Below are 25,106 nucleotides of genomic sequence, written 5' to 3' on the forward strand. Positions count from 1 at the left end.
CGTGCTCTGCCAGATGTTGCGCGAGCGCGCGACACCACGCGCAGCGCGGCGTGGTTTCGCGGTAGATGTAAACAAGAGAGGAAGGTGGCCCAAAACGCGGAGCATCGCCATGAGCAACGCCAAATTCCGGCTTCACTTTTGCTTCACAAAGAGTGACGTCAGGGCCTCTCCTTAGTTTCCTTCCTCCGTGCCCGCGGCGCCCGCGGCCATAGAGTTTCTCACTACAACACCTAGAGGGTAATCTGGCGCCACCGTCTATGGGAGTTTCCATAGAGTTAGTAGAATAACTCATAGAGTTAGTAGAACAACTCTAGAGGAAAAGCTGGGCCGGAAAAGTGGGAACTATGGTGGCTAGAAGGGAGAGGTGACGCCAACGGCGGATGGAAGCCGCTCCTCCATTTCAAGCAGGGCGTAGGTGGCGCTGTTGGCCGTAATGCGTAATGTGAACAGGGAACTCCTGTGGAACATATTAAAAGCTGAAGGTATCGGTAATGAGGTAATTGATTTTCTACAGGAACTATATCGAGAAAATAATGTTGAAATAACATGGGAAGGAATCAAGAGTACGACAACTGTGGAGGTTCACAAAGGATTAAGGCAAGGTTGTCCTCTATCCCTGCTGCTGTTCATGCTTTATATGATAAGCATGGAAAGAAGGTTACAACGAAGCAATCTAGGGTATAATCTGTCGTACAGATTAGGCGAAAAGGTTGTTGAGCAACGACTACCGGGTTTAATGTATGCGGACGATATTGTACTGTTCGCAGATAGCCAGGAAGATTTGCAAACTCTGGTTAATTACTGTGGGGACGAAGGAGACAGTTTAGGTTTCAGTTTTAGTGCAGCTAAGTCCGGTGGGATGTTTTTCAACGATACAACTGATCAGGAGCTTACAATACAAGGCCACGAAATACCCCGAGTGGCCGAATACAAGTATCTCGGGGTATGGATAAACAAAGGGCAGATGTACACGGAAAAGCACGAACAGTCTCTAATAGCAAAAGGGCGAAGAGATGCCGGGATAATGAAACATAAGGCATTGTGGGGTTACAACAGGTATGAGGTACTGAGAGGCATTTGGAAGGGAGTAATGGTGCCGGGGCTTACTTTCGGGAATGCGGTCCTGTGTTTAAGGGCAGAGGTTCAGTCGAGACTAGAGGTAAATCAGAGAGCTGTGGGAAGGTTAGCACTAGGTGCCCACGGGAAAACCACAAACGAAGCAGTACAGGGAGATATGGGCTGGGCGTCATTCGAAGCACGGGAAGCTCAGAGTAAAATCCTATACGAAAAACGTCTGAGGAAATTGGATGATAACAGGTGGGCAGCTAAGGTGTTTAAATACCTATACAGAAAGAGCGTTGACTCACAATGGCGGAAAAGAACTAGAAAGCTAACCAGTAAGTATGCCAGACACGAGGACGAAAAAGGACAGAGCATTAAACGACAGGTTAAAAATGCGGAAGGTAAAAATTGGATAAATTCAATGGGAAAGAAGCATAGTGTAGAACTATATCGATACTGGAAACAGCAGATCAGGAAGGAAGCGTTTTATGATAACTCAAGAGGCAGTGCCCTACTCTTTGAAGCTAGATCAGGATGTCTTAGAACGCGGAGCTATAAAAAGAAATTTAACGAAGAAGAAGACACATGTACTGTGTGTGGTAAATATGTAGAAACAATGGAACACCTCATACTAAAATGTGATGGTATCACGGAGGAAGGAAACTAAGGAGAGGCCCTGACGTCACTCTTTGTGAAGCAAAAGTGAAGCCGGAAGTTGGCGTTGCTCATGGCGATGCTCCGCATTTTGTGCCACCCTCCTCTCTTGTTTACATCTTTCGCGAAACCACGCCGCGCTGCGCGTGGTATCGCACGCGGAGCGCACGCGCTCGCGCAACATCCGGCAGAGCACGGTGCAGGTAACACGGCGCAACAAGACACGGTGACTAACGCAAACCCGCCCACACAGCGCCTTTGCCACGGCACGAAACCTACCAGAGCAACACGTGTGCGCGCTCAAAAAATCAGAACAACGCCGCCATTGTGGCCCAAAAGGCGTGGCCATGGAGCAAAAAAAATAAAAAAGCAGCAAAAGAAATGAGAACCTATACGTCATTTCCGCCACACTTTTCTCCTAGCGCGCGGAGGGGGTAGGGCCTCTCCTTAGTTTCCTTCCTCCGTGGATGGTATCAACCCCGATGTCGATGCGGCCACAGTCACCCTTCCTGAGGCCATAGGGTTCAGAGATAATGATAGTCATGTAAATAAAGGTGCGGTGGAAATTAGCAAAAGGCGATTGGAGGATTGGTGGCTCAAAAGCAGAGAGGTGACATAAGGTTAAAAGGGTAGGAAGACGTATTTAAAGAAAATCGAGAAATTCAATAACACACAACACAGATAAAAATAAAAGGCAAAATAAAAATCTGAGCATGGTGGCAACTGCCATCGCCCCGTTTCAAAGGGGACGCTCCTACCTTCCATCCATCCATCCATGCATGGGAATGCCGGTATGTTGTGGATTCGGATTGGCATCATTCTCGTAGAGACACCTTGAAGACGCGCTTGGCATGTACCGTTCCGTCTTTCACAATTATTCATTTTCTACTAGAACAGCACGTGAAAAGCTGTTTTAGCTTTATTATTACGCGAAAACATGTTTTGTTTAACTATGAGAACTTGTTATCGTGTGTACGACTACATGTTACGTAAGAAGTATCAGCGGGCCGCTAAAGTTGGAGGACAGACGACAAAGTTCGCGCTCGCTTTGAAACAGTTGGTCGTCTGTTCTTGCTTTTCTTCGTTTGGCCATTAATCGTGGGTGAGTAAAGATGTAATATGCGTGAATGGAAACATTTTATGAAGATTTATACATGTCAAAACAGACAGAAATATGCCAGTGTCGTCTGCTGTTGGCAATAGTTGCCGACTTCGAACAGTGTTGCTCTGCACATTGCCGAATGTTTGCCAGCTTGCAACAGACGCCGCGTCCCCAAACCGAAGTGCGGATGCAGGCGCATTCGAACCGCTCGAGCTAACTAATAAAGAATAACTAATAATACAGCAAACGTAGTAACAAAATCCTGGCGCGATGCGAAATATTGCTGGTCGCCAGCACACGAGGCATGCACAATTAGGCAAAGTTACACCCTTTGGCTTGCCCCTTCTGCCACACAACGATAATCGTTATCTGCCTTGATGCGTTTCCTTTCTTTAACGCTGCGAGCCCGGTACTTTCCAGTAACGAACGGCACGCGCGTTACACTCTTAAAACGGTTGCACCCTTTGGGGTGTATATCTGTCCCACAACAATAATCGTCATCTGCCTTGCTTGCGTTTCCTTTCTTGAAACTCGGCGCTCGCTACTTTCCTGTCGAGAATGTTGCGTCACACTGATAACGCGCATGCCGTTCGTGACTGGGAAGTACCGGGCTCGCAGCGTTAAAGAAAGGAAACGCGGGCAAGACAGATGACGATTATCGTTGTGGGACAATATACGCCCCAAAGGGTGTAAATTTTTCTAAGAGTGTATCAGCATAGAACAGTTTACACCCTTTGGAGTGCCCCTTCACTCTTCACTCTTAAAACTGTTGCGCTCTTTGGGGTGTAAATTTGTCCCACAACAATAATCGTCATCTGCCTTGCTTGCGTTTCCTTACTTGAAACTCGGCGCTCGCTACTTTCCTGTGGAGAATGCTGCGTCACACTGATAACGCGCATGCCGTTCGTGACTGGGAAGTACCGGGCTCGCGGCGTTAAAGAAAGGAAACGCGGGCAAGACAGATGACGATTATCGTTGTGGGACAAGATACGCCCCAAAGGGTGTAAATTTTTCTAAGAGTGTATCAGCATAGAACAGTTTACACCCTTTGGAGAGCCCCTTCACTCTTCACTCTTAAAACTGTTGCGCTCTTTGGGGTGTAAATTTGTCCCACAACAATAATCGTCATCTGCCTTGCTTGCGTTTCCTTACTTGAAACTCGGCGCTCGCTACTTTCCTGTGGAGAATGCTGCGTCACACTGATAACGCGCATGCCGTTCGTGCCTGGGAAGTACCGGGCTCGCAGCGTTAAAGAAAGGAAACGCGGGCAAGACGGATGACGATTATCGTTGTGGGACAATATACGCCCCAAAGGGTGTAAATTTTTCTAAGAGTGTATCAGCATAGAACAGTTTACACCCTTTGGAGTGCCCCTTCACTCTTCACTCTTAAAACTGTTGCGCTCTTTGGGGTGTAAATTTGTCCCACAACAATAATCGTCATCTGCCTTGCTTGCGTTTCCTTACTTGAAACTCGGCGCTCGCTACTTTCCTGTGGAGAATGCTGCGTCACACTGATAACGCGCATGCCGTTCGTGACTGGGAAGTACCGGGCTCGCGGCGTTAAAGAAAGGAAACGCGGGCAAGACAGATGACGATTATCGTTGTGGGACAAGATACGCCCCAAAGGGTGTAAATTTTTCTAAGAGTGTATCAGCATAGAACAGTTTACACCCTTTGGAGTGCCCCTTCACTCTTCACTCTTAAAACTGTTGCGCTCTTTGGGGTGTAAATTTGTCCCACAACAATAATCGTCATCTGCCTTGCTTGCGTTTCCTTACTTGAAACTCGGCGCTCGCTACTTTCCTGTGGAGAATGCTGCGTCACACTGATAACGCGCATGCCGTTCGTGACTGGGAAGTACCGGGCTCGCGGCGTTAAAGAAAGGAAACGCGGGCAAGACAGATGACGATTATCGTTGTGGGACAAGATACGCCCCAAAGGGTGTAAATTTTTCTAAGAGTGTATCAGCATAGAACAGTTTACACCCTTTGGAGAGCCCCTTCACTCTTCACTCTTAAAACTGTTGCGCTCTTTGGGGTGTAAATTTGTCCCACAACAATAATCGTCATCTGCCTTGCTTGCGTTTCCTTACTTGAAACTCGGCGCTCGCTACTTTCCTGTGGAGAATGCTGCGTCACACTGATAACGCGCATGCCGTTCGTGCCTGGGAAGTACCGGGCTCGCAGCGTTAAAGAAAGGAAACGCGGGCAAGACGGATGACGATTATCGTTGTGGGACAATATACGCCCCAAAGGGTGTAAATTTTTCTAAGAGTGTATCAGCATAGAACAGTTTACACCCTTTGGAGTGCCCCTTCACTCTTCACTCTTAAAACTGTTGCGCTCTTTGGGGTGTAAATTTGTCCCACAACAATAATCGTCATCTGCCTTGCTTGCGTTTCCTTACTTGAAACTCGGCGCTCGCTACTTTCCTGTGGAGAATGCTGCGTCACACTGATAACGCGCATGCCGTTCGTGACTGGGAAGTACCGGGCTCGCGGCGTTAAAGAAAGGAAACGCGGGCAAGACAGATGACGATTATCGTTGTGGGACAAGATACGCCCCAAAGGGTGTAAATTTTTCTAAGAGTGTATCAGCATAGAACAGTTTACACCCTTTGGAGAGCCCCTTCACTCTTCACTCTTAAAACTGTTGCGCTCTTTGGGGTGTAAATTTGTCCCACAACAATAATCGTCATCTGCCTTGCTTGCGTTTCCTTACTTGAAACTCGGCGCTCGCTACTTTCCTGTGGAGAATGCTGCGTCACACTGATAACGCGCATGCCGTTCGTGACTGGGAAGTACCGGGCTCGCGGCGTTAAAGAAAGGAAACGCGGGCAAGACAGATGACGATTATTGTTGTGGGACAAGATACGCCCCAAAGGGTGTAAATTTTTCTAAGAGTGGAGTGTTAGAAAAATTTACACCCTTTGGGGCGTATTTTGTCCCACAACGATAATCGTCATCCGTCTTGCCCGCGTTTCCTTTCTTTAACGCTGCGAGCCCGGTACTTCCCAGGCACGAACGGCATGCGCGTTATCAGTGTGACGCAGCATTCTCGACAGGAAAGTAGCGAGCGCCGAGTTTCAAGAAAGGAAACGCAAGCAAGGCAGATGACGATTATTGTTGTGGGACAAATATACACCCCAAAGGGTGCAACCGTTTTAAGAGTGTTCTGATAACGCGCGTGCCGTTCGTTACTGGAAAGTTCCGGGCTCGCAGCGTTAAAGAAAGGAAACGCATCAAGGCAGATAACGATTATTGTTGTGTGGCAGAAGGGGCAAGCCAAAGGGTGTAACTTTGCCTAAGAGTGTGCACGAGGCTGCCAACTCGCTGATGCCATATGTATGTATGTATGTATTTAGAAACTCTATGCGCTGATGCATACTGATGTATGTTGCCAGTTGCTGGTTACCTATTTGGACAACCAGAGGGCGCATGCGAACCGCACCGCATCATGCGGTTTCAGCGTGAATGCAATTTTGTGACCGATCACGACGACCGCCCGTTTTTCACGAACCGCATGCATGCAGTGTGGCGATGGGCGGTTTGAGCGTAAATCGCCCTTTTCCCTCTAGGTGAGAAACTCTATGGCATCTTGAGAATGTTTGGCTATTTTGGTGGGTCCATCTGGCAACCATGAGCTTGTTTATCCATTATTAGCATGACAATTATCGACGGCAGCGTGCCTCCTCGTTCAGCTGTTCTGTGACGTGCCTCTCCAGCGTGCGGTCTTCTTGCTTCAACGAGGATGGGTGACAATAAATGCAATTTTATTGTTGCAAGGAAAGGTCGGCGTTGCCGGTTGCGGCCGCTGTCTGGATCGCACTACTGCGGTGAGCACGTAGTGCTGTCACCGGCGGAAAACGTGAGCACCTCTTGTTGCGATGACTGCGGAGAGCGCCATATGCATAGGTCGTTTCCCTCTCTTCTTGCAGGGCGAGCAGGGCCACGATCGGATCACATGTCCCCTGGATTCGACACAGTGAGTTTAACTTGTGTTGCATAAGTGAAGCGCTCTTATGCTGGCTCTGCATTACTTGTCATGTGAATCGTGCGCCGGTCGTAAGGTTTAGAATTTGCTGTAATAGAGTGGTCTAACGCTGTATTGTCAGTCGCGCAATGTTGGAGAAATACCGCAGATATCTCGCAAAGTTCTTACGTAACCCTGTTTGGGGGCTGACGGCGCTCTCTCGCTGTGGCGCCGCGTGTGGAAAAATTTTGCGATGGCGCTGCGAGCGAAATAGTTAGGGGTGGAGACGCACTTCGCGGCATATTCAACGTAATTTCGCTGCGTGCCCTGAGACCGGTTGCGCGCGCACGCTCTTATAATAGTGCTTTATTTCCACAGCAAATTTTGATTGACACACTTTTGCCACGTATAAATCTAGCATGTGTTATACAACACGACGTCTTCAATTTTGCTGTCGTCTAGTGCGTCGTCTGCTAGCGAGCACGCGTTCGTTTCGCGGACGCTGGCGGACGCCCAGTTTTTCTTGCAAAACGTCTGTGCAGTAAAATTTTTATGGTTTTACTTACATTGCTGCGCACGCGACTCTTGTCTGCCGGCACCAATTGTAGCTTTAGCCAGGCGAACTGCTGTTTTTAACATTGTTTTCTAAATGTAACACGTAATTTTTGCCACAGAGGCCGCCTATCTGCAACATGAAGCTACGTAAGAAAACGTTATTGATATCGTGTCATTTGACGTGCGTTTCTTGTTGGTGGAATATTGATCAGGGACAATGATCAAATAAAACAATATTATAGCGAAATAAAATAGGTTCATTAACTGCGTGGCGCGAAGAGATGCAAATGGCCAATGTACTTCTAGGTAAGTCTAAGGGTACATAGACATATATCTCAGCGACATATATGCAAGAGAAAATTTATAAAATATTCTAAATACATTGATTGAAAAAGTGAGAACTCCCGTCCGGAATAAGCGTGTTTCTTTTAAAAGCTGCACCAGCACTGGGTGACCCAATAGACTTTCAAAGAAAAGGAATCAAGGCAATTATTGGACGTTAATATGAACAAGTGTAAGGGCCAAGATATTCCCTATGTACTCGGACTAAATCGGGGAGACTGGGAAGTCTTTACCAAAGTAATCTCCATGACTTGTCTGACGATCTCGTGCAACATGCCAGCAGGCGAAATGAAGTAGAAACATATAGTCTAATCGAATGCTATTTGTTATTCAGATCATATTTGACTTCAGAATTCACTATTAAAAATGATTGAATAGCCATTTGCATTTGAATGTAAGGAATAACAGCACGTCTGAAGCCTCGAAGGTGAGGGGCCGATGCAAGTGAGGACTCTTATTCTGAATGATTATGCTGCTGAAGAGTCGTGGCTGTTGTGCCGAGGTGCACTAATTCCTGCGAGAACGCACGAGTGCTAATCAGTTATGGTGAACAAATTCCTAGCTGTCATTCAACATAAACGCCCCATCTTGGAACGGCCTGTACATCTCCAAACTTGATTCCGACAAGGAAAACATTATTTTGACAGTCCCATTAAAACTGGGTGTCCAATGTAGTGCCACACTTATCTTCTTCAACGAACACAGCAGATCTAGAAATATGTTTACGTGTATGTGAGGCATTTTGTTCCTTTAAATGCTTCAGTATTATTCTTATGATAGTGCAGGGGATAACTGAAAGCAGCCTTTTATATTGTAGAAGCTCCTTAGTTGAGTGGACGTACTGTTGGGAATGGCATTGCATTGAAGGTATGAAACATAAGCGTAACATGTTTTTTAACAGAATAATTTCTTTCATTTACACCCCTAGAAAAAAAACAAAGGACGCAGCTATACCTTCTTTCTGTTTCTTGTTCTTTTCTAATTGAACAAATTCTAGTGTTTTACGTCCTGCGATATGCTTATGAGGCCCCCTGTTCAGTTCTCACCACCTGGGGTTCTTTAACATGTACCTAAACAGAATTGCAAATCGAATTCCGCGACCTGGTTTGGACCCGTGAGCTCGAGTTTAGCAGCGCAGCGTCATATCCACGTAACAGCGAAGGTGTGAAGGGCTACTTTCCCCACTATTGCGTCCGTGTGTGGAAAAAATGCTGAAGATAGTACAATGCCAGGTCGACCCACGGCGGAGGTGACGCAGGCATTAAGCACTCCCTATACGTGGGCCGATCCCGAAGATGGTGCAATACCGGGCCAACCGGCAGTGGAGGTGCAGTTTGGCATTGAGGGGCCCACATACGCAGCTTCGCTGGTCATCCTTCGCAGAGTGGAAAGACACTGAGTTTTGTTGTTGTTGTTAAGCATGGACTGGACATAAAATTTCGCACGGCTTACAGGCCAAAGATTAGCGTATATAATCGCTACCTAAAGCTGTTTTCGGCTCCCGAGTGCCATCCACAATAAAAAACCCGTCCCAATTACTTTGCGTTCTGTTCCGCAAGAAAGACGCAAACATGAATGGTATGTTGCACTGCAGTTCTTTTATCTTTTTCTATCAAAGTACTTCCCGTAAATCTGAGCACAGGGCGCCGGATGGGGGCGATATGTTTTACTTGTTTGAAGTGGCAAGCAGGACGTTTATACGTTTTTTCTGGCGGTGCTTTGCAAGACCTACTGATGAAAAACTATATGCATGTCATATCCAATTATAAACACCATTTGGGCGGTCTGATAGCAAACAGTAGCGCGCGAAGCAGTACAAACGAACCCACCGAGCAGAATCACCAGCAGTTTCCAACTGTGCGGCCTTGATGCGGCCCTATTTAGTTCGATCACACTGCCGCCATAGTATCTTTCGTCGTCGCGCGCCTCACCGCAGAGCATGTGCTGCCCCAGCCGCTCGTCCCACTCAACCGTATTCTAGTGCACTCTAACCAGTACCTAATATCACTGACATAGCACTGTTTCGGATCCGGATAGATGTTGCACCAGCTACTTGAAAGAGAAGCCTGGCGATAAGCATGTTGGCCAATTTGGTTTCGCAAGCATCTGACGGCTTTATGCAAGTGCAAAATTTCCGTAAAATGTATGGAGGAAGAAGAAGACATGGTAAAATTGGTGAGTGTGTCCTAGAGAACGGAGGGGTAAAACAAAAATAAATTGGTTCTCATCCTCTTTCTCGATAAAAAAAGTTGCTAACGTTACAAGGAGACCTAGCATGCATGTGCCACATGCTTGGCCAATGCGCTATGTGGAACAAACAAAATATGTCTATAAACCAACACTAACCACTTCTTGACCGTCGCGCTGACGCCCGCATCAATGCGAACTGCGCCGCGAGAACAGTGCAGCACGGACTGTACTGGTCGCAGATGGCTTTCTAGATATAGTGACCCGGCCACGCGGCTGCCCGGAGTAACCCCCCCACCCCTGCACACTTCGCCCGCCCAAAGCTTTGTGTGCGAGGGAAGGCGGTGCACGCCCTCCACACTCTCTGCCATTGCGTGCGCTAGATGGAGCTGGGATGGGCCTGACGGGCTGCCCAGGCGGCACTGTGGAAGCGCCGGTCACCAGAGCCCTTTATGCCACACTTTTAGGTTTAGGGTAGTACGAAACGCGATGCCCTGCTGGTGAATGCATGGCTCCCTGTTATATCTGCCGTGGTGGGGATTTTGGAGAATTTCTTGCATGGGAGGCTTTGTAGCATGCCTTCCGTTGCCAGGAAACAAAGCTCTGCAGAATGCATGCACTGCGCACGAAAAGTCGCAGACACTGTTTTGGTGCACTGTCACTTTCATGCGTCTGCAGTTCAAGTCGCGCGATGCCGAGCTGCAACGGCAGACTGCTGCAATATGTGCCTATTCGCTTGGGAATCTGCACCAACTCAGGACTGTTGCCTAGTAACAATGAATTAGTTTTCGAATGAAACTAGTATAATAATGCACTGGCGTTAGCACCGTAACTCAGCTTGAGTGGCTTTGGTATGTGTCGCGGTGCAACAAAAATAGGAGACGAGAACACATATAACAAAAACCGCTTGTTTTAGTAGTCAAGCCTAGAAGTGACTTCTTCATCTTCTAATCTCCGCTAGGCCAATGCACGAGACGAAGCCTACTAAAGCTCCTATCGTTGTCTTTGTCGTGGACATAGAAGAGACATGGCATTTGCCTCCCTCTAAAAAGAAGCATCGCCCCAATACTAGAGGAGGTCACTGGTGTGAAGTTCCTCGCACAATCACTCGCTGACGTACAGTTTCACGCGTACTAGTACATGCACTTCAGGCCGGTATTGGCCGCGCCTCATGCAATAGGGGCTATCTGGGGCTACCTCGTAGGTGACATCTTTTAGGTGTCATAGAACTCAATACGGTCCAAAGTACAGTGCAGTCCACTTATAACGGTACCACATATAACGATATATCGGTTATAACGATGGGTCGACATGAGAGTGTCATTTTATGCATTAGGGCTATGGGAAAAAAAACCATTTATAACGATAGGTTATTCACCGCATATCGGATATAATGATGAAAATTTTGCCCTCTGGACGGCGTTTTCCGTGCCAAATAATCGTAAAATTTGTGTTGCTTAGTTCCTTCAAACGAACGATGTCGAGACGAGGTGATGTTTACCTCCGCAAGTTTGTATCTGCCGCCATTACCGCGCAGCGCGTCCGGCCCCGCCCGCGCACCGGAGAATACCTGAGTTGGCGCAGCACGCCACAAGGTGGCGCTAGCTGCTTCGTGCACGTAGGCCACAGTCACTCCGAAAGAAAGAAAGAAAAAAAAGCGACAAGCAAAGCAGCGCGGTGACGCCCGTCGCCCCATCCCTCACTCAGTCTCTCTCTCTCTCAGCGAGCGCGATAGCAGGCTGAAGCCACCTAGGCAGCGTGCAACCAACGGTGCAACCCAGTTCGAAGATGGTGCCGACAAAGTGCAAAGCTGTGTTGCTTGACACGAAGATCGATATTTTGCAGGACTCTCGACGCGGCTTCAAGGTGAGCACCCTCGTGAGGAAGTATGAGCTCGCCCAGTCGACGATATCAACCATCTTGAAAACAACTGCTTCAAAAAGGCGGGCTTTTTGCATCAGGACGAACTTGCCCAACCCACTGAACCCCCACGGTGGAAGCTGCTGAAATAACCGAGCTCTGGGAGCTCGTTCCTATGGGTGACACAGGTGGTGCATCGATGGAGGAGTTTCTGACTGCAGACAGTGCTGCCTCGTTCTGCAATGAGGTCACTGACGAGGCGATCGCCGAAGGTGTGCTGTCTCGACAGATGGCAAAGTTGTGCGACGGTGCCGACGGCAGCAGCGACAGTGATGAGATTGACAGTGGCTGCTTCACCCCGACCTCGATGTCCACGCAGAGTGCGCTGTCATCGATTGACTCCTTAATTGATTTTATGCATGCTAAAGGATTGCCGCCAGTGTTCGCGCAGCAGCTGGAATCCATGCACACACACCGCTGTTGTGAAGCTGAAGCTGCCGCAAAAAAGCAAGTGCAGATTTCGGACTATTTCCGCGCGCCTAACGCTTGGCATGATCATTGGCGCTAGAAATAAAGTTTGTTTTTCACAGCCTACTTTCTACATCATCTATTCTTTAGAGCAAGTGGCGAACTCGAGTTCGGAGCTGCAAAGGTACGTTCAGTGTTTTTTCTTTTAATAACTGCAGTCCAGATATAGCGATCATATTTTTCGTTTTTCTCGATATCGTTATAAGTGGACTGCACGTATAAGTGGACTGCAAGTGGACTGCCCATCTTCGTATGGGCGTTCGAACCCGCACTCTGTTGCTGGTTTCGTAGGTTGCTGGTCTATGGTGAGCATTGTAGCAGCCTGCGTCGTAGTCCTGCTGTTTACAGATTTTATGCGTGCGAGCTGTCTAGCTTCTTCGGCACATTGTGTAAAGGCATCTGCATCTGTGTCAGTACCATCGCATTCGTGTGGGAGCATTGCATACAACATTGTCCGTACTTCTCCATGAACAAGGCTGAACGGAGTCATCCATGTTGTTTCTTGTTTAGCAGTAGTGTACGCAAAAGTTATATAAGGCAAGATCTCGTCCCAATTTTTGTGTTCGACATCCACATACATGGAAAGCATTTCTTCAAGAGTTGGTTAGGCGCTCTGCGAGACCGTTGGTTTGTGGATGGTAGGCTGTTGTCCTGTGGTGAGTTGTTCCACTGAGCATCAGGACATTATATAAAAGCACTGCCGTAAATGCAGTTCCTCTCTCTGTGATTACAGTGGTTGGTGCACTGTAATCTCAACACAACATTCTCTATGAAAAATCATGCCATCTCTGCTGCTGTGCCTTGCAGGAGAGCCTTCGTTTTGGTGTAGTGAGTCAGATAATCAGTCGCAACAATAATCCAGCGGTTTCCTGCACTAGACGCAGGAAGTGGGCCCAAAAGGTCCATTCCGATCTGGTGAAATGGTGTGCATGGGATCTGAACGGGTTGTAGCATGCTGGCTAGTTTTGTTGGGGTTGACTTGTGCCTCTGGCAGCCGAGGCAAGTCCGTACTTGATGTTTCACGGCCATGGCAAGTCCTGGCCAGTAGCACCTTTGTCCTACTCTGTTCAATGTCCGCGTGTAGCCTATGTGGCCAGAAGTGACCTCGTTGTGACCTACTTGGAGTACTTCAGTGCAAAGTGGTGAAGGACAACCAGCAAATAGTTGCATCCAATGGGTGAAAAGTTCCTTTTGTAGAGAACATAGTTGCGTAGACAAAACAATGACAATCCTCCTAAAAAATTCAAGGGGCCTTGGAAGTTCGTCCGTCTGAAAAATTGATAAGTGCGAACAACTCGGGGTCATCACGTTGTAGGTGTGTAGTGGCGGTCGTATCAAGAACACCGAGGAATGGTGTTTCATCTTCATGGGATGAAGCAGTTGACTCTACCGATAGAGTCGACAGGCAATCAGCATTGGTATGTCTTTTCCCCGACTTGAAGATGACTGTCATGTCGAACTTTTGCAGCCTGAGGCTCCGTCGCCCTGGTTGCCCAGAAGGATCTTTCAGGTTTGTCAGGTAGCATAATGAATGATGATCACCGATTACTTTGAAAGGGTGGCCGTACAGATATGGGCGAAATTTCATACTCGCCCGTACCATGGCAAGACATTCCTTCTCAGTTGTCGAATAATTGGCTTCTGTGCGCGAGCGTTCTGCTGGCATACGCAATCACCCTTTCAGCGTCGTCCTGTAACTGCACCGGCACTGCTCTCAGACCAACACCAATGTTGCTGGCATCAGTGTGAAGGGTCGTAGGGGCTGCTTCATCAAAGTGGGCAAGTACTTGGAAGTGTCTGTAGCCATTGCCTCAGCTCATTAAATGCACTTTTCTGTGCGTCGCCCCACACAAATCAATGCAAGTGCCACGTCGTCTCTTGTGAGGTGAGTTAATGGCGATGCAATGCGTGCAAAATCTGTGATAAACCGACGATAATACATGCAGAGGCCCATAAAGTGCCTGACAGCTTTCTTGTCAGAAGGTATAGGGAACTGTGCGATGGCGGCAATTTTCTCAGGTTCGGGACAAACACCAGCCTGACTGACGACGTGACCAAGAAACTGCAGTTCCTCAAAGCAAAAGTGGCATTTCTCTGGCTTCAGTGTGAGGCCCACTGACTGGATGACTTGCAGAACCACTTTCAGTCGTTGCAGGTGCTCTTCAAATGTTGCAGAAAACACAATGACATCGTTGAAATAGATCAAGCAGGTTTTCCACTTCAGCTCCAATAGCACAGTATCCATGAGCCTTTCTAATGTTGCGGGTGCAGAGCACTAACTGAAGGGCAAAACGTTAAATTCGTACAGTCAGTCTGGCATCACAAAAGCGGTTTTTCCCACGGTATCTCGGGTCCACCCCGATTTGTCAATATGCGCTTTTCAAGTCCATTGAGGAAAAGTAACGAAAGTGTCAAAGCTGGTCGAGGAAGTCATCTGTACGTGGGAGTGGGGAGACAACTTTCTTTGTAATCTGATTTAGCTTGCGGTTGTCGACACAAAAATGCAGGCTACCATCCTTGACTAAAGCTACAGGCTCTTTAACAGTGGAATTACGTCATCTTCGAGCATTCTAGTTACTCGCTCCTGTATCGCTTCATGTTCTTTAGAGCCAGCCACATGATAAACATTCTGGTGAATTGCTCTGGCCGTGTCTTCAGTGATTATTAGGTGCTTCGTTAAGGATGTGTGGCTGACTCCTGATGTTGATGCAACGCAGTCCTGGAACTCGGCTAGTAATGCGAGGAATTTTTGTCGTTCTTGCGGCAAGGTAGTGCTGACGTCAAGAAGAGGAGCCAGATCTTGTGCAAATGCTTCTTCAGGCATTGAAAAGCAGCCCTGAACATCTGCAACACCGTCGAAATAGGCCACAGCCATACCCCATGGAAGGTGCCGGTGCTCCGTGCTGAAATTTGTCAGCAATAAATCTGTGTGCCCATTAACAACGTTGACAATACCTCGTGCGACTGAAATACCTTGAGTAAATAACAGCGGGTTTATTTGGTCTGCAACTCCTTCCCCGTTGAACGGGGCATTGCATGCTACAGAAACAATGGTGCATTACCGAGGCAGGGTGACAACGTCATCATCACTGAGGCATAATGAGTTGCGTGGTGGTTCTAAGCAATCAATTGGATCAGAGTTATGATAAAATGTTACCAAACAGTCTTTAATGTTGATGATCGCAGCATACTCCTTCTGAAAGTCCATTCCGACAATCAAGTCTTTACAGCACGCAATGAGAATGATAAAAGTGACGAAAGATGCACCTCCTATGTTGACTCTCGCCATATATCGTCCGGCAGGCATCAGTAACTGGCCTCCTGCAGTCTTTATGTGGGGCCTTGCCCATGTGGTCCTTACTTTCTTGAGATGAACTGCAAGGTCTTGACTTATCATGCAGAAGTCAGCAACAGTGCCGTCCAACGCTTTCACTTGCTGCCCATCAACAAAAACTGCACTTACAACTTCGTTGCTGTTATGGCTCGTCGGCTTCATAGCATCCTTCAGCGAAAGTAGCGGGGGCTTTGTAGCGTCGTGATGGCTTGCAACCTTACCCCCAGAGGTCGCCGCCTGTAGTTTTCCCGGTGTGTGCTAGGTGACCTCCTGTCCCTGAGGTCAGTGAAAGTGTGGCACATTGGTGCACATGGATGTGTAGGAGACGAGATCGCTACCGATGGCCCATGTCGGCCTGGAGATGTGGCAGCAATTCCTCGTCATTGACTCGGCGATCTTCAAAATGAGATTGGGTGGCTGGAGGCCCTTGAAAAGGAGCTTGGCGGCATAGTGAGTAGTCGTTGTTGGCATGTCGACCGTCAAAGGATGGGCGGAGAGGGTGAAACGGTACATCTTGATGCCAGCAATAGCGAGAAATGTGCCCAACACTACCGCAGTTGAAACAGAGTGGGTGCCGGTCTGCAGTCTGCCATACGTCCGTTTTCTGAAACTGTGGATGTCTGAGAGGCTCTTCCTGGGATGACCAAGGTGCGGCAGTTGATGGCTGGTGCTACGGCGGTAGCGACATAACAGTTGGTGAACGTAGGACCGCGGTGGCATAGTTAGTGGAATGCGGCTTAAGACTAAGGCTTGGAGACGAAAACACTTGCCTGATTACGTCGCATATGACTTCGGCAACAGACACTATTGGTGGTCCCACTGTCGGAGTCGTGAGCTTTCAAACTTCTTTGCGAACAATCTCCCTGATCAGGTCATGCAAAGAGCCCTGATTGTCGGCAGTTATGGTGGGGGCGTTGGCCTCGTTGCTGCTGGACAACCAATCATGCTGCCTGCATCATTGATGAAGTGCTTGCTCAATAACTGTAGTTTCCATGAGAAAATCAACCATGGTACTTGGTGGATTGCGCACCAGTCCAGCGAACAACTGCGCTTTTGCGCTGCACATGAGGTAGCGTAACTTCTTATCTGTCATGTTTGGGTCGGCTCTACGACACAGACGGGTCATGTTCTCGGTGAACATTGCGACGGTTTCGTTGGCTTTCTGAACCCGTAACTCAGTTAGCTGCTGGGCACGGTCCTTTTGGTTGACACTCGCCAAGGTATTGAGGAACTGTTGGCGGAAGTCATTCCAGCTCGATAGACTGCCTTCTCGATTTTCATACCATGCACAAGCAGTATCGCCAAGAGCAAAATATACATTGGTGAGCTTTTGTTTAGAACTCCACTTTGGTGACATGTTCAAATTGGTCAAGCCACTCTTCGTCGTCTTCAAAGGCGCCACCGTGAAAGTGATCCGGAATCCGTGGTTGAAGAAGGGTTACGTGTGGTGGGCTGAACGGACTCTTTCAGGATCCTGTGGCGGGCTGGCATCAGCCATGGGTGGCGATGGGTAGCGTCTGGACAAATGTGCCTGCAGGGGGGTTAGCTCTGGGGCAAGGCCTTGCAATCAACGATTGAAACAATGCACAGGCGTTGCAATGGCTACAGAGTGTCCGGGCTGGATGAACGGCTCCCAGGAGGGATCCGGAGCATCAGGTTGTTGTACCCCGGACCTCCACCAGTGTCACAATGCAGCGAAGATAGGATGGTCATCATTGCAACTTTGACATCTAACTCTCGTCATGTCGTCATAATGCTGTCATATTGTCATGATTGCCACGCTGTCTCGCAACCATCATTACTTCAGTAGCGTCAACCCATTGTCATCATGCTGTTGTCATTATAACATTTTTGTCGATCCGTTGATGTCATTCCTTGTTTTTCATTCTGTCATAAGCATGCAGTCATCGCTGAATCATGATTATGCCGCCGTTGTGAAGCCATCGTCGTTATTGTGCCATCACACAGATGCTATCGTCCATCCATTGTCATACCGTCGTCATGCCATCGTTGTCATTCCCGTTTCTTCATCCGTTTCTTCATCCGCTTCTTCATACTATTGTCGTGAGGCCATCATCTTGATAGAGTTGTCATGTCATTCTCCTCATGTCGTCGTTATTGTGTTGTCGTTGTGCCATCGTCATAATTTAAAGGGACCCTGAAACGCTTTTGACGATTTTCTACAAACGTACTGAGTCGTTAGAGTAGGTCCTTCTGATCATTAATTGACACATCTAAGTGCCCCATGTAAAGCGTGTAATTTATTATAAGATTTTAAAAATTCACATCGCTGCCGATCGCAGCACACTGCTCGGTGGAATTTTAAGCCGCCCCTACTCATATGACCGAAATCACCCATACGACGTCAGTGGGGTGAGCTATCTGATTGGCTGACAAGGGTGCGTGATCGATAATTTTTCCAACTTTATGGTAAACAAATGATCTTCGTAATAGTTGGAGTGTTAGTTAATTTGTTTTTATGAAAAGAAAGTAACGCAAGGAGAATGCACAAAAACAATTTTTCAGTACACTTAAGCACTTCCGGCACACAGCAAGTGTCGTCTGCTTGTGTTACAACGTACTCCATTTGGACGAGAGCTCCGCGGTCAGAGTCGGTCTGTCTTTTTGCGTGCACTATGATTCGACTTTATTGCCTTGTGGACTGCAAACGTAGCGACTGGCAATATGTCAAGCTGCGACATCGTGTCCCTTTGCAAGGCAGCGTACGAGCGAACTGGCTGCTGCGCATCAGACTGCCGCTCTCCGATCGGTGCCAGGATTTGCGTGTTTGTGGCCGTCACTTTACACCGGAAGATTACTAACGCAATAGCGTTTCGCAAGTCCGGTATTAGGGCAAATGCAAGCGCAAGGGGACAGAGTCTGACCGCTTGACTTTGCCGTAACGGGATGAGCCATGAGATGAGCAGAAGGGCAAATGTGAATGGTCTGCACGGTGCAGCCACCTGGTGGCACAGAGCTCAACCATACACAGTAGCAGCAACGAAGTGTATTCTTCTTTGCTGCTGGTGTGTATTTTTCGCGGGAGTGTAATCATCAACACATTGTTTTTATAAATGTTTAAAATGTTTTACACTTGGTTAGAGCAATATTAGCGCTTCGTTTGGATGGTTAAGCGGTGCGCCAACAAGTGTATGGGCCGTGCAGACCGATCAGGCCGCTCACGTACGTCTACGCTAAAGTTCCTTCATCAGCTTGAGTTTATGCCTCCAGTCATTTGCCAGAATGACCAGCTTGCCTGTGGTTACCGGAATACAAGACAAGTTCGGAGCTACGACAGAATGCTCGCAACGCACGCTGCTTCGATAGCTCTCGCTTGGGGTCGACGGTCAAGCGGCTAGTGGAGAGGTCTCGCGCGGGTGGGGGCAGGCTCCAAAACAACTGGAAGTGGACGATGTGACGTTGCATCGTGACACAGAACCAGTGAAGGCGGAGCTTAGCCCAGCTCGCTCGGCGAACGTGTTGAGGAGGAAAAGCATGGCTCGGGAGGTGGGTAACTTCTAATCGCTTGTAGGTCCATTAATATGTAACGCTTCACTTAAATTGTGGTGCGAATGTTCTACTTAAGCTGTACCCTACGTGTCTACAAAATTTGTCGGAACCGTTTTAGGGGCCCTCTAAGAATCGACTTGTCACTGTCATCAAGCATTCGTCATTATACACCTTTGCAGTTCCTCGATACCATTCCTTCTTCATCATTCCATCATCACCTAGTCAGTGTTATCCAATTGTTGTCATGCCTCCATGCTCATGGACAACATTGGCAAGTGAGTCCCATAGCAAAGTGTGATGATATTGGAGTATATGACATATCGCAAATGTAATAAAATGTCTCAGAATTACCACTACATGTGTTGCATAAACGTGACTTCAGTAATATTGTCTGTGGCTACATTGCTCGATTGCTATTTGCATTACCATCGACGGTCATCGTGAGATGTGTTCTGTCAGAATTTTTTTATGTTGATAGCATACTTAACTTTTCAGTGTCATATTTTAATGCAGTCGAACCCGCCTATATCGAACTTGCAAGAAAATGCCTATCGGTTCGATATAGGGCATAATTTGATGTAAGCCTGCGATAAATCATCCATTTGATTGGATGTCATAAAAGCACATACCATTTATAGTATCACTTTATTGAAGAAAATAGCTTAGTTTCGCATGAAATAGTCCTGTATTTTCTTCTGCTTGGGCAATTTCGCTGCCTGGAATGCATGCACTTCTCCACATTGTCTAAAGACTTGGAGCAGCTAAGGCCGCAACCTTCCACATTCGCGCAGAACCACTGGACTAGTGTGAGTGCACCAGTCACCTCAGAGGATGTGGGCAAAGGACCATCGTTGCTTTCCTCATTGTGCCCACTTTCACTAGTGCTCAGTACAATGCCGGCAATGTAGTCTTTGTTCTCGGGCTCTCCCATGTTCGCGACACCACCATCTGCACTTGCAAACGTTGACTTGTCAACAGCTTCCGCAAATTCTGACAGCTCACTCCAAACTAAGGCAACACCGGCAATGGCTTCATCGCACTCATCAGAATTTACAGTCATCACCGGGCACTTAGAAGCCAGCATGTCTGGAGCAATTTCGGATGAACTACTTGTACATGACCGTGCATATGCGTCGGGCGCCATGAGCACTGGGTCGTGTGTTTGTCTGCTTTAGCCCTAATCTCCCTGTTATTCTTCAAGATCGTGCTGAGAGTGTTCCTCGGAATCTTGCACCCTGCGGGGTCATCCGACTTCTCACTGCGTTCGACCCAATTTATGATTTCAAGCTTCACTGCAAAAAGCAAATTCTGCTGCTTCATCAAGGCAACACTGCGGGAGAAGGCCCACAAGGTGCAAACACAATGAAGCAGAAAAGCAGTGAGACAACTCGCACTTGCGTCATCTTGCACTACGAGGGCACGAAAGCCTCTGATTGGCTGTCTGAGCAAGCGGTGCTGGCGGGCCAAGATAATTTTTGCAGGGGGTGTCGACCACTTGCCCAATGCAGCACGGCCACGGTAGGGAGAGCGGTTGGACGTAGCCGTGCCGCCGAGTTTCGCCGCCACCGCAAGGGAAAGCCAACTTCTGGGGGCACTTTTGTGCCGCTTATTGTTCAAAATATCGGGAGTCGCTGCTGTTTTTGTTCGATGTCAGTGTAATTTTTGCGTTGTCCATCCGGCGGGTGGACAACGCTCCAAAAATAAAAATTTCATGCAGTGAGGACGTCGATAAAATGCGCAACCCATTATGAAGGCTGCAAGGTGAGACCACTGTTCTGCGCACTGAGAGAGCTGTTAGGAGTGGTACTACGCCACATCTTATCAGGCTGGTCAAATGTGTCAAGGGGACACATAGCTGTTGATTTTCTGATAGTCTAGCGGGAGTGAAAGCAATATGCGCATGCGTTGCTCGCCATGCATTTTATCTCTTCGCAGAAGTTGCTGTCTACTTTTTTTATTTCTTTATCTTCTATGTTCTAACTTTCGAAGTACTATTCTTTAGTTGGCCCGTTTGCTTTTGTCTGGATGCTTTGTATGTCTACTTGTATCGTGACATGCGTCAGGATAAATCATGGTTTCATTTTCTGTCACTGCTGATGAAACTTGTTGTTAAAGCCATATCCTTCGTTTGTCTGTTCCCAACTTCGCAGTATGCTATTTATAAATGCAGATCTTTATTGCAGTGTCATGTTTACATAATATTGCGTGTAAATCAAACTGTATGTACTTATATGCTGACCCATACAAATCATCAATGAGCATATCCTGTATCAGTCCGACCACTCTGATGTCCGATATTGTGGAAAGATGTAAATCACCTTTAACTTTTATGCATTTGAATATGCAGTCAGCATGTCAAAAATATGACGACTTTTGTATGTTTTTACATGAATTTGGGTTTTCTTTCTCAGTTATAATGCTAACTGAGACATGGTACAATGATCATGACACTATACATTTAGACGGATGCAGGGCTGTTTATTTGAATAGGAAATCGAGAAGGGGTGGCGGTGTTTGGATGTTTGTAAGCTTGTGTATTAGCTGCGACTATCTAGATAATCTTTCATGGTCCACAGCTGATATTGAAATTATTTGTTTAAAATGCGACAAATTTCTGTTTGCTGTGGTGTATAGACCACCTGATGGTAATTTGAGCAAGTTTTTCAATGTCTAGATGCTGTTTTTTCGTATGTTAATGCAAATCAATACACTTTAATTTTAGGAGGTGACTTAAACATCAATATGTTGGTTAAATCTACCAAGCAAAGTGAATTATCAGCAATCCTCGATTCTCATTTTTTGTCAAATATAATAACCGCCCCTACACGTATTACTGCAAACAGCGCAACACTTATAGACCTTTTCATTACCAACCTATCACTTGATGACCTATTTTCTGATACCATTAATTTGACCCTTAGCGACCATTTGCCCATTTATTTAGTCACTGACATCTCATACGGCAAAATACATCACTGCAAAAATAATATATCAGGACATCAGCACTGTTTCACTGTCTCAGTTCCGAGATGAACTCGTCACGACTGGTTGGAACGAGGTTCTTGTGTGCTCTTCGGCTGATGCCGCATATGAGCGTTTCATTGAAATTTTTTCCTTTCTCTATAAACGATGTTTCCCTTACAAAGAAATAACAAAGCCAAAACGTGCACGTAAACCTTCGCTAACAATAAGTCACTTAAAAATGATACGTACAAAAAACAGGCTGTACGAGGTGTTCTTGAAAAATCGAGATTTAGATGCACTAAAAATGTTTAAGACTTACAGAAACAATCTTGCCAAAATATTAAGGCAAGCCAAACATAATTATTACTTTCCTATCTTCGACGGCATCATAGACACCAAACAAATGTGGAAAAGCCTAAACACAATTATATTTTCACATAAAACAAGCACCCCACGTCAATGAAATTAAAATTGAAAAACATGTATTTAAGGGAAAAGCATTGGCCAATAAATTTAATGACCACTTTAGTTCTTTATCGAACAGTACTCACGATGGGAATGCATTACGTTATTTACCCACGCCAATAACACCCTCGATATTGATTTGCCCCACAGAACAATCTGAGGTAACTAATGTTTTTATGAAACTTAAAAAAAGTAAAAGCGAAGGCATTGGCGGCATAAAAATGGAACCGGTTATTTTTGTCATCGATTTATTAGTACCTTGTTTGGCCCATATATATGATCTTGTTTTAAGCACAGGTCTGTTCCCTCAGCGTATGAAAAAGGCCAAGGTCGCGGTACTTTACAAAAGTGGCAACAAAAATGAAATGAGTAATTACAGACCAATATTGGTATTGCCAATATTTTCAAAGGCTCTGGAAAAAATTATTTTCACTGGACTTTCTAAGTTTTTGGACATGCATTCTGTGATTACAGCAGCACAATACGGTTTCAGGTCAGGTGTATCGACAGAGACAGCACTTCTACATCAGAAAGAGGTCGTACTAGGCAACATTGAAGCAAGAAAGCTCACACTAGGCGTATTCATCGATTTTACAAAAGCGTTTGGTAGGATCGATCACCAAACATTGTTAGAAAAATTGCCCTATTATGGCATCAGAGGCATTGCATTTGACTTAATAAGGAGCAATCTTAGCGATCGGTACCAGTGTGTGTCAATAAATAGGGAAATATCTATGCCCCGAAAAATCAAATGTGGTGTACTGCAGGGAAGTATATTAGGCCCTCTTTTATTTAACCTTTATATTAATGATATTGTAAGCATAAGATTGATCAATAACATACATTATCTATGCAGATGACACGAGCTTATTTTTTACAGGAGCAAACCTAGATGAGTTGATTCAAGCAGCTAATGAAACTTTACACAATTTATCCGAATGGTCTTGTCGTAATTCGTTACAAATCAAGAGCTCTAAAACCAATGCCATTCTTTTCCGTGCGAAAAGAACGGCCTGCAAGTACTCGCATAAACTACTACGAAATAATTTTGAAATTGAACTTTCAGAGACTGTCAAAACATTAGGTATTATCTTTCATCAACATATACTGTGGGATTCTCACATTAATGAATTATGTATTAAGCTAAGAAAAGCCCTAGGTATGTTAAGGAGGTGTCAGTCATTTCTGACGGTTCCCCAGAAACTTCATATATTTAATGCGCTTTTTAGTTCCTACCTACGCTACTGCCAGTTGGTATGGGCATCTGGAACTCAAACATCAAAGAAAAAGTTATATACACTTCCGAAGTGTGCTTTACAGGCTGTTGCAGATTTAGGCTATAGAGATCATACATCTCATTTATTTATGAAGTTTAAGGTATTAAAATTCAGTGTTGCCTATGAACATCAATTGTTGTTGTAATTGAGGTCTGAAATTCGCAGAAATAGCCTAACCTTAAGAGGTTTAGCGCATTTACAGCCGAACATTTCATTGCGTCCCATCAGAAATTCTGAACACTGGCACATTCCCCGAACACGAACGAATTACGGTCTCCAAATGTTAAAATTCACCATTCCACACATACTCAATACGTTCAAGCTTACAGAAAATCACTTGCATGTCCTTTCAGGAAAGGAGCTATTCAACATGTTCACATAATCCGCTACAAGCCTAGAAAAATTCTGTCGAAATAAAGCAGTCCTTTCTGTTTACAGTATGTCTTACTGTTATGTTACCTTGCAATAATTTTCTTGTCATTGGTTTTGTTTTTTTGTGGGTGAATGATTGATGTACTTTTAGGCACCCAAGGGCACATATAATTATGTCTACTTGACAATAATCGTACAAGTTTTATTTATTTATTTTGTTTCTTTTTCTATCATACGTTAAGACTGTATGAAGTTTGCTGTGCTGTCGTCCTGCTGCCTTGTACGGATGGGAGGTGGGGCTAGTCAAGCTGCATCAGCGCAGCTTTTTTCCCACTTTCCACTCCACAACACGTTCTGTGTAAAACACACTGTACTGTTGGTGGTGAAAATAAACTTCAACTTCATATACTGATTGTAACTATGCCATGTTCAGAAATTGTTTGATATAGAATAATTTGATGTAAACGGGTTTGATATAGTCTGGTTTGACTGTATATTATTTACGCGTTTACACAGTGGCTCATTTTAGGCCTCTCTACAGCCATGCTACATCCACAATTCATGTACCATTGTCAACTAATAAATACCGTGTGTCTGGCACTTTTTGACCAGACAAGGCCTTTGCATCAAAAAGTAGTCAAGGTCACCATCTGTTTATGTGCTTCATGTGGCAGTATTACATCTGCAATAAACTTCAGACATGCATAAATGTTCAACCTGTTGATATGATAAATTTAAGAATTACGATAATGATCTATAGGGTGTTGTGGGTCAAGGGCCAGTATTTTATTTATTTATTTATCACAGTACCCCCAGCGCCAGTTTGGCATTACAGTGCGGGGGGAAGTACATATATCATTGACAAATTAAAGCATTAATATAGAACAAGAGAAAAATTACAGTTCTGGGCAAATTGCTGAC

At 46.1% G+C, this 25,106-nt stretch overlaps 1 protein-coding gene across 3 annotated transcripts in view; it reads left to right on the forward strand.

The window, feature by feature from the left end:
* The first annotated feature begins 6,393 nt into the window (after nt 1-6,393).
* Nucleotides 6,394-25,106, forward strand: part of LOC126535554 (tRNA:m(4)X modification enzyme TRM13 homolog) — a 396,219-nt gene continuing 377,506 nt past the window's right edge. For 2 of the 3 annotated variants that reach the window (XM_050182379.3, XM_050182380.3), the window contains exons 1-2: nt 6,407-6,686; nt 6,757-6,803. In XM_050182379.3, the coding sequence (XP_050038336.1) occupies nt 6,570-6,686; nt 6,757-6,803 (164 nt within the window). In that variant the 5' untranslated portion in view covers nt 6,407-6,569. Of the gene's footprint in view, nt 6,687-6,756; nt 6,804-25,106 lie in introns of all 3 variants that reach the window. The other variant, XM_050182382.3, reaches the window with a different exon arrangement.

This window comes from Dermacentor andersoni, chromosome 7 (genome assembly GCF_023375885.2).
Source record: "Dermacentor andersoni chromosome 7, qqDerAnde1_hic_scaffold, whole genome shotgun sequence".
Taxonomy (NCBI): Eukaryota; Metazoa; Arthropoda; class Arachnida; order Ixodida; family Ixodidae; genus Dermacentor; species Dermacentor andersoni.